The 10091-nt window shown below is 38.3% G+C and overlaps 1 protein-coding gene across 1 annotated transcript in view; it reads right to left on the bottom strand.

Annotated features, from left to right (window-relative positions):
• Nucleotides 1–1735: 1735 nt before the first annotated feature.
• Dytn (dystrotelin) overlaps nt 1736–10091 on the bottom strand; it is a 61370-nt gene continuing 53014 nt past the window's right edge. The window contains exons 12-13 of the mRNA XM_004653549.2: nt 7620–8106; nt 1736–1839 (exon numbers count right to left, since the gene is read on the bottom strand). Of these exons, the coding sequence (XP_004653606.2) occupies nt 1736–1839; nt 7620–8106 (591 nt within the window). The remainder of the gene's footprint in view (nt 1840–7619; nt 8107–10091) is intronic.

Here is a 10091-nt window from a genome sequence, read left to right as displayed (position 1 = left end):
AGGTAGTAAGTTTTGTGGACTTTGTGGCTGCTAAGGTGGAATAAGAGAAGCTATAATGATAGGTGTGTAAAAGAAAATGGCTTTTTCAACAAAATTGTATTTATGGATACTGAAATTTGAATCCACACAATTTTCAGGAGTTACAAAATGGAATTCTCCTTTTGCCCTTACAAGGAGTTTAGAAAATTAAAAAAAAAAAAAAAAAAAGAACACACAGTCTTAGCTACTACTTCCTTTACAAACAGGCAGTGGGCAAAATTTAGCCCAAAGTCTGTAGATTGTTGAGCTATGCTATAGGACATGCTTATCCAACTCATAAGAAATAAATGCTCTGGGAGAATGTAAGAAGGAAAATAAATATATTACATGACAAAAACCAACTAAAAACTATGATGGTCTGAAAATAAAAATGTTAAACCCTGGGGTGAGATTGAACAGGGAAAACCTGGTTCTAAATCCATTTGACTGGACTTCATTTCACTTTGCTAATAGTGCTAGGGTTGATAGATCATATAAATAAGAATCTACAGTCTTTCTGTAACAGGACCATAGATCAAAATCCTGGAGCCATAGCAGTATGTGCAGAGAGAAAATAGAACATAGGGATTAGAGTACAGGCCCAGGACTGGGTTCAAATCTAACTGAAAGCACTGGCCAAATGACTTAGGAACAGTTATTAGATCTCTTTGTGCCTTATTTTATCTTATGAAATGAGCTACCTACTTTCTATGTCTATTTTGAAAATGAAAAGAGTTAGTATACACAAAATGCTTAAAACTAAATATATATGTATATATTCAAATACAGAGAGAAAGGCAGAGAGGGAGAGATACAGTGAAAGAGAATGGTCACGCCAGACTCTAAGTAGACTCTAAGTGCTACAAACGAACTCCAGATGCATGAACCACTTTGTGCATATGGTCTCACGTGGGTACTGGGGGATCAAACCTGCATGTCAGGCCTTGCAAGCAAGAGCCTTAACAACTGAGCTATCTCCAAAGCCCTGAAACTAAGCCTTCTAATTGGCAAAAATGTTAGTTATTACTCAATACCAAGATCAGGATTGATACGAGGAACTTTGGTGAAACTCATCAAGAGTTAGGGTTTCAGCAAGAAACATTCACATATATTTTTTTTAATTTTGAGATACTTTTGATTTATATAGTTGTAAGAAATTACAAGAGACATTTGCATAGCCCTCATCCAATTTCCTCCGTGACTATATTACACTGCCACAATGAAAAAACTGACATTGGTGTAATTCAGCTTTTATTCTGATTTCACCAGTTTTACATGCACTCAGCTGTGTGTATGGTGGGCTGAAGGGAGGTTATTTCTTTGCCAAGTCTGTCCTCCAGCAGGTGCGTCCAGATAGGAAATTGGGTCACCAATTCAGTATTATAAATAATATCCGAAGAAGACTCTAGTTGGCCTTCATCTGTATCACACAGTGAAACATAATTGCTAAAAGTTGTCAAAGTTAGAACGGCCCTCTGATGGAAACTCAGAATTCATGGACTTGACGCTGCTACTGTCTTTTCTCTCCCCTCCTCTCACCCTCACGGTTTTGCACTGCACTGAAGAAGTAAGATACACGAGTAGGGGAATTAAATAAATAAACTTCATATTTCATACAAACCACTTAGACAGAGGTTTAAGTCTTACTTCTTTTTATTTAGATTTTGAAAATGCACTTTGACATCCCACCAAAGGGTCTTTGCACCTGGACTCCTTTTCACTTCAGGTGGGGCAAGGTGATCTGTTCCACAAGGGCAGAGAAGGTCTCGCACACCTGCTCAGCACGCCCATGCACGTCCATGTCCACTGAAGGCTGTGGGTCTGAAATCAGCATAGAGGAGAGCATCTCAGAAATGCAGCTGCAGGTTCTCAAGGTGATCTGCCTAGCTCAAGCTCTCCTTCTTCACTTAGAAGAAACAGGTCCCAGGGCTGGACAGATGGCTCAGCAGTTAAACTGCTCGCTTACAGAGCCTGACAGCCTGGGTTTGATTCCCCAGTTACAATGTAATGCCAGATGCACAACGAGGTACATGCACCTGGAATTTGTTTGAAGCAGCTAGAGGCCCTGGTGTGTCCAAAAATTCTCTCTCTCTCTCTCTCTCTCTCTCTCTCTCAAATAAATAAATAAATAAGTTTTAAGAGAAATAGATCCCATCTTTCCTCAATTCATGAGAACAGTGACATTTACCCAAGCTGCCAATAAGATGGCCAGAATTACCATGATCAGTTTTACTAATCAAACCAGCTTGGAAGTCCTTTTGCACTCCCATACTCCTAGAACAAATCCATGGAGCCAGAAATCCCACCCTAGAGCCCTGTCAGGTAAGAGCAGATTAACAGAGGTTTAAACAGATTACTGGTCACCCTCATCCTCATGGAGCTATTTATCTGGGATCAGTCAGAGACTCTGTATCTGAAATAAGAGCCCAGCAAACATCAATGTGGGAATCACTTTGGGAGACCCACAACTCTATAGCTATCCAACTGATGGTTTGTGTGTTCACCTAGGACCCATGGTCACAAGGACTCTGCTGAGTAGCTAACAGAATTTGGCAGTTATCAACCAAAAGACTGATGTACATAATCTTTAGTCTAAATGCCTTTAATTTATTTATTTGAGTTAGAGAGAAAGAAAGATATAGAAAGAGAGGAGAGAAAGAATGAATGGGTGAAGTAGGACCTCCAGTCACTGCAAATGAAATTCAGACACATGCACCACCTCATGCATTAAGTGGGTACGGGGGAGTCAAACTTAGGTCCCTAGCCTTCACAGGCAAGTGCTTTAGCTGCTAAGCCATCTCTTCAGCCCTAAATGCATTTTAAAAGGAATCCATCCTACTTATGTATAAACATCTGCATGCATATACATATATAAAGATAGTCACCAAAGCCTTTTAGTAATATAAAAATTGGGAAGCAACTTAATTGCGTAGCCTAATTATAGTATTATTTTGCCCTAAGATACTATACAGCATTTAAAAATGACAAAATTTAATGTTTACAAAGGGCAATGAGTGGAAAAAAGTACAGGATGATCTAACTTGTGTTGAAAAGTAAAGATACAGGCTGGGGAGACCACTCAGCTGTTAAGGCACTTGCCTACTAAGCTTAACAACCCAAGTTGAATTCCACAGTACCCACGTATAGTCAGATGCACAAAGTGGCACATGCTTCTGGAGATCATTTGTAGTGGCCAGAGGCCCTGTCCTCTCGCTTTGCTTGCAAATAAACAAATGATAAGATAAAAAATGCCTGGAGGAAAATAATCTAAACTCTTAACACTGGGAGGGAGCAGAGGACATGTTCATAAATTTATTTTGAGAAAAAGTCTGTGTACTTTAGGATCTGAATTTATAGCTATATGCACTGTTATATTATGCAATTTTTTAAAATTATTTATTTATTTATTTATTTGAGAACGACAGACACAGAGAGAAAGACAGATAGAGGGAGAGAGAGAGAATGGGCGCGCCAGGGCCTCCAGCCTCTGCAAACGAACTCCAGATGCATGTGCCCCCTTGTGCATCTGGCTAACGTGGGACCTGGGGAACCGAGCCTTGAACCGTGGTCCTTAGGCTTCACAGGCAAGCACTTAACCGCTAAGCCATCTCTCTAGCCCTATTATGCAATTTATAAAAATAAGATCATAGGATAAAAACATGAAAAACTTGTCACAATAGCTATGTTTATTTTAGCTACTTGGTTTATACTGTCTCTTTCTGTGCCATTTTCTTTTTGACTAATATTTTTATTTTATTTATTTATTTACAAGCAGAGACAGAGAAATGGCTTAGTGATTAAGGCACTTCCTTGCAAAGCCTAAATACCCATGTTCTACTCTTCAGATCCTACATAAGCCAGACACACAAGGTGATGCAAGCACACAAGGTTGCACATGCTCACTAGGGTGCACACATGCCTGGAGTTCGATTGCACTTGCTAGAGTTCTTAGTGCACCCATTCTATCTCTCTTTCTAACTCTCACTCTCTCTGTCTCTCTCTCATAAAAAATACAAAAGACAAAGGAAAGAGAGAGAGATAGAGAGAATGGGTGTGCCAAGACCTCTAGCCACTGCAAATGAATTCCATATGCATGTGCCACATTGTTTGTCTGGCTTTACATGGGTACTGGGGAATCAAATCCAGGTCATTAGGCTTTTCAAGCAAATGCCTTAACCGCTGAGCTAATCTTCCTATACCATTTTCTATTGAATAGGAGAAAGTTCATGCATTTTTACTCCATATATTCTTTAAACACTGCTTCAGAGATACAATGACATTGAATTAATCATATATTTCACTAGAGGGAGAATATTTGGGAAGAGGAAGGGTTAAGCAGAAATTGGAGAGGAATAATAGAGGCCAGTTTGCAGGTGTGTGAACTTGATCAAGGTAATTATAAAGATATGAAAATATCACAAGAAACTCCATTATTATGTACAATTGATATATATGCTAATGAAAACTTGATAAAATCATATTTTATTATTTGACTCATAAAACTTTGTTCAGAGGAAAATTAATTTTAGAAGTGTATCTTACCCCATGTTTGCTTTATTTTTTACCTATATTTACTTGCCGGGCATGGTGGTGCATACCTTTAATCCCAGCACTTGGGAGGCAGAGGTAGGAGGATCGCCGTGAGTTCAAGGCCACCCTGAGACTACATAGTGAATTCCAGGTCAGCCTGGGCTAGAGTGAGACCCTACCTCAAAAAAAAATAATCTTAAAATATATAAAGAAATACAGTCCATTTTATGCATGAGAAATTTTCTCCTTGTTTCCATCTTCAGTCCCTCAAAAGCCAAAACAGTCAAAGGTATGAACTGAATTCCTAGCATGCTACTTAGTCTATATGTGGAACATGTATATAAGGATACATAATATGCTGAATAACATATAGGTTAAAGCATAGTGAGATATTTGAAAGAACACCTATGAAACTGATATTCAAAGAATATAACCTTAGCAAAATTATTCACTTAAATATACTTTAAAAATATATACAGCTCCTTAATAGATCAGGGATATAAAAGAGAGCATAGGATTAAATCTTAACAGGTCATATGTTTCAAAGAAATTATCCATTTCTTTTAGAAAACCAATTTGTTGATGTTTTATTGTTTAGAGTAGTCTTATTTTTACATGATCTTTTTTTTATTTCTGTGATATTACTTGTCACTTCTTTCCTTATGATTTTTATATATTTGAATTACAATTGAGTATGTACACATTTCCGTATGTCTACTTGAGAAATATCCTGTGCTCTTTTATGATTTTCTTCTCAATGATATAATGGTCCATGTAGAACTACATAGATGTTTATTTACATACACAGGTCTTGATACAGTGACTTAAGTACCCAATAAATTCTTGTTATTTTTACTCATTAAACTGAACAAGTGTTGAGCATTGTCTCCGCCATGAGTCATAAAAGGCCATGGGGAATCTAAAATGCAGTTATAAGTATTAAATTTGTGAGAGCTGAGCCAAGAGAGTATTTTAGATCAGCAATTTTCATCAGTTCATTTAGAGAAAGAAAGAAAACAAAACATGAAACAAGGTGTAAGTGATTGGGGTCAGGGAGATAGCTCAGTGGTTAAAGGTGCTTACTTACAAAGCCTGCTATCCTGGTTTTGATTTCCTAGCAACCACATAAAACCACATAAAAATAGTAATGCAAATCTGGTGTTTGCAGCAGCAAGAGACCCTGATGCACCATGCACACAGATACACACACAAATAAATTTAAATTGAAAATATTAAAAATTGGGCTGGAGAGATGGCTTAGCAGTTAAGGTACTTGCCTGCAAAGCCTAAGGATCCTGGTTTGATTCCCTAATACACACAAGGTGGTACATGTGTCTGGAGTTTGTTTGTAGTGGCTAGAGGCTATGGTGTTCCCAATCTCTCTCTCTCTCTCTCTCTCTCTCTCTCTCTCTCTCTCTCTCTCTCTCTCTCTCTCCCCCTCCCTCCCTCCCTGCCTTTTTCTCTCTCTTCCTCACCCTCTCTTCAAATAAATAAATTAAATTAATTTAAAAATTGCCAAAAACTTTGAAACTTTCCTGTAAAGTTTAATTGTGTGAAGTTTTCTTTAAAAAAGTCAAGTTATAGCAATTAAGTGTTTGCCTTTGAAGCCTAAGGACCCTGCTTCAAGGTTCAATTCCCCAGTACCCACGTAAGCCAGACATACAAGTTGGCACATGCATCTGGAGTTCATTTGCAATGGCTAGAGGCCGTGATATGCCAATTTTCTCTCTGCCTCTTTCTCTCTCTTTCTCTTAAATTAAATAAAAATATTTTTAAAAGCCAAAATAAAGGTCAAGTTAGCGTTCTTTTGAATGTTCATCATGATCTTAATGATGGAGCTATAATGCATTGGGTTTTGTGTAGCCTTAAGAATCAGGCACAAGGAGTTCCCAATCTGTCTTTGTCTTGCACATGCTGTGACATCTCCAAGAACTCATTTCCTTTGATACTAAGATTGTGACTCCAAATTCATAGATTGTACAAGCTTTCACTTTGTGGATTCTATTCGATCAAACTCTGTATAAAAGTGTATTTATAGCATATTAACCATTGGAGGTTAGATTGTGTCATACTCAAATGTACACATTGAAATTCCAATCCAACTTTCTCAAAGTGTGACTGTATTTGGAGATACAGTCTTTAAAGAGACAAATTTAAAAAGGTCATTGGGATGGGTCCTATTCAGACATGACTAGTGTATCTATGAGAAGAGGAAATCTGTATATAATGGTACATGGAGGAGAGTCCACATGAAGACATAATGCAGCCTTTCTGCTCAGGTCTGTCACGTTTTTTTCTACAATGATGACACTTCCCCTCCCAATTGCAAGCTACTTCTAATCTGGTGTTTTGGCTCAGCAATGAGAAGATAACTGCTATTGTACAGGATGTTTTCTAAATTTTTATTTATTTATTTATTTATTTATTTATTTATTTATTTATTTATCTATCTATTCATTTATTTGAGAGAGCATGAGAAAGAAAGAGGCCGACACAGAGTGAGAGAGAGAATGGGTGCACCAGGGCCTCCAGCCACTGCAAATGAACTCCAGATGCATGTGCCCCTTTTGCATCTGGCTTACATGGGTCCTGGGGAATCAAACCAAGGTCCTTTGGCTTTGTAGGCAAATGCCTTAACTACTAAGAAATCTCTCCAACCTGGCAGAGGATTTTTTTTAAGGCCTTCATAATTTCACGGTGAATTCTGGCTTATGAAGATGTCCATCACAATGATGCTACTTAGAATAAATATGAGTTAATTCTCCCTAGTTAGCAGTATTGTCATTATCATTTCTAAGTGGTGAAGCAGACTGCCCAGTTATATATGATTTCAGACCTCTAAAATGATTGTAATAGCAACATAATAAATATTTATTTATGTTTAGTATGATCAAGGTGCTATCCTAAAGTCTTGCATGGATGGTTTTGATAACTTTTAATACTCATGGTAACCCTATGAATTAGTCATTGCTAGCAATCAAATTCAGAGGTCAAACAAGGTTATGAGGTCGAGTGTATTAAAAGCCTGAGTCCATGGTTCTCTCTCTCTCTTTTGGTTGTGAAAACCTTACCCGATGGCCCTTCTAGACTGAAGGCCTCCAGGAGCTTGGACAATAATTCTTGCAGTTCCTCTCCTTCCAGCTCATCTTTTCTGTCATCGACATGACTTGTCTCCTTTCCTTCCACGGGCTCCCAGGAAGGACTGCTCAATTCAGCAGGGGAAATCTGGGGTTTGTCCAACAGCAGTCCATCCTGGCAGTGGTGTAGAGAGCTGTGGGTTTCCTTCAGCATCTTTTGTGCATGGCTTTGTGCCCGGCTACTTTGCAAAATGGTCTTTTGTGGCTCTGAGTTTGGCAGAGCTTGCTGTAGGCTTCCATTACTTCTGTGATTTCCGTCAGCCTCGGCAGAGTCCGTAGGAGGTTCCCATCCTAGACCGTCCCCAGTGACACTCTTGATGTGGGAAGAGTCTCCTCTCCATAGCCTATCAGCTGAAGACTGCTCAACCATGGACACGAGGTTTTGAGAGGAAGGTGAAGGACAGGGTGGTTTCAACATTGCCTGTGAAAAGAAAGCCTTTCTTTTATGAAGAAAAAACGATTTCACTTTTCTCACAAGTGCATTAAATTTTAACATTGCAATAGTAGATGCTAATGTAATATGTTTCTTTTTCCTCTCCGGACATATCATTAATTTTACTTTACTATGAAAACTTGGACTCCCCAAGTTATTCAGACATCACAGGAAATAATCAGAAGAAATTTGGGAAAAGTTCTAGTTTCTGAAAATCTGAGGGTGAAAAGTATTTTAAGGAATTTCTAAAAACATTATCATTTTTGAATTGCTCAGTACAAATTGTTACAATAAAATGTGTTCATAACAGAAACTTCATGTTGGAGAACTTTTCAAGAAGCTGGAGGTATCCAGGAGTGGTGGCTCATGCCTTTAATTCCATCATTCAGGAGTTAGAGGCAGGTGAGTCTGAGGCCAGCCTGGGACTACAGAGTGAGTTCCAGGTCCACCTGGGCTAGAGTGAGATCCTACCTTGAAAAAGCAACAACAACAAATCATGTATTTGGGCTAGAGACATGGCTCAGTGCTTAAAGGTGCTTGCTTGCAAAGACTGATGGCTTGGGTTTGATTCCCCAGTACTCACGTAGAGCCAGACACACAGGTGCATGTATCTGGCGGTCATTTGCAGTGGAGGGAAGACCTGACATTCCCATTTACCCCTTTCCCTTTTTTTCCCTCCTTCCCTCCTTGCAAATAAATAAATAATATCTTTTTTTTTAAAAAAAGTGAAGCTGTAGCTATAAAATCTAGGGATGTGCTCCATTAAGTACTGTATTCCTCCCTCCCTTCATTTCTTTTGAAATCAGAGAGAGGAAGAGAGAGAGAGAGAGGGAGAGAATGGGCATGCCAGAACCTCTGTCCACTGCAAATAAACTCCAGACACATGTGCCACTATGTGCTTCTGGCTTACACGGGTACTGGGGAATCAAATCAGGGATATCAGGCCTGGCAAGCAAGTCCCTCTAACCACTGAGCAATCTCTCCAGTCTGGTCCATATGTACTCAGAATCTCTGGGACTCCTGTAGGGCTTTGTGAAGTGAAATTACTTTCATAATCTTGCTTTGATTTTGAGTGTTCGTTTCATTAACATGTACACTGATGATGTAAAATCAAAAATAAGCATTGCTTCTGGTGCCCAGGTGACATCATCACACAGCACTGATAGAAGACATGTCACCAGCATATTCTACTTTTGTATATTTACTATATTTGTATATTAAATATTATACATATTTAATATATTTTATATATTTAATATATTGCTTTCACAGGAGAAAGCAAAAGTTCTTAATTTTGTTAATAATAACCCATGTCTTCTTAATACTGTGTGTGATGAAATGGGAAGTATGAATAAACACTTCAGATGAACACTCAAGCATGAACATTACTTATTATGCCAAAGAAAAACTGACAGATTATGGCTATTCAGATCTGGGTATTATGCAAGCGTTTTCTGAGAAAAAAAAATGTTATTTCAAAGAAAACAAGTATATTTGTTATAAATTATAGTACTCAGAACTTTATAAAGCTTTTTAAAACAAAATTTATTTATTTATTTGCACAGAGAGACAAAGAGAAGAGAGATACAAAAACTACCTCCATGAACATGATGAGTTTGCAATTTTTTTAAAAAAATATTTTATTTATTTATTTGACACAGAGAGAGTGGGGTCAAATAGAGAGAATGGGTGTGCCAGGGCCTGTAGCCACTGCAACAGAATTCCAGATGCGTGTGCCACCTTATGAATCTTGCTTTATGTGGGTACTGGGGAATTGAACCTGGGTACTTTGGCTTTGCTGGCAAGTGCCTTAACTGCTAAGTCATCTCTCTAGCCCTAGTTTTGTAATTCTTAAATAATTTTCTGCTTAAGTCAGTGGTGACACTGAGCAGTGAATTTCTTTTGATCTTGTGTAATGAGATCAGTAAAGCCCCAGGAAGTTTGGCATAGCTCAGTGAGCCAACATTTTTCAA

The sequence above is a fragment of the Jaculus jaculus genome, chromosome 4 (genome assembly GCF_020740685.1).
Source record: "Jaculus jaculus isolate mJacJac1 chromosome 4, mJacJac1.mat.Y.cur, whole genome shotgun sequence".
Lineage (NCBI taxonomy): Eukaryota > Metazoa > Chordata > Mammalia > Rodentia > Dipodidae > Jaculus > Jaculus jaculus.
The sequence above is the reverse complement of the archived record's forward strand: the minus strand, read 5'-3'. Positions and strand labels throughout refer to the sequence as shown.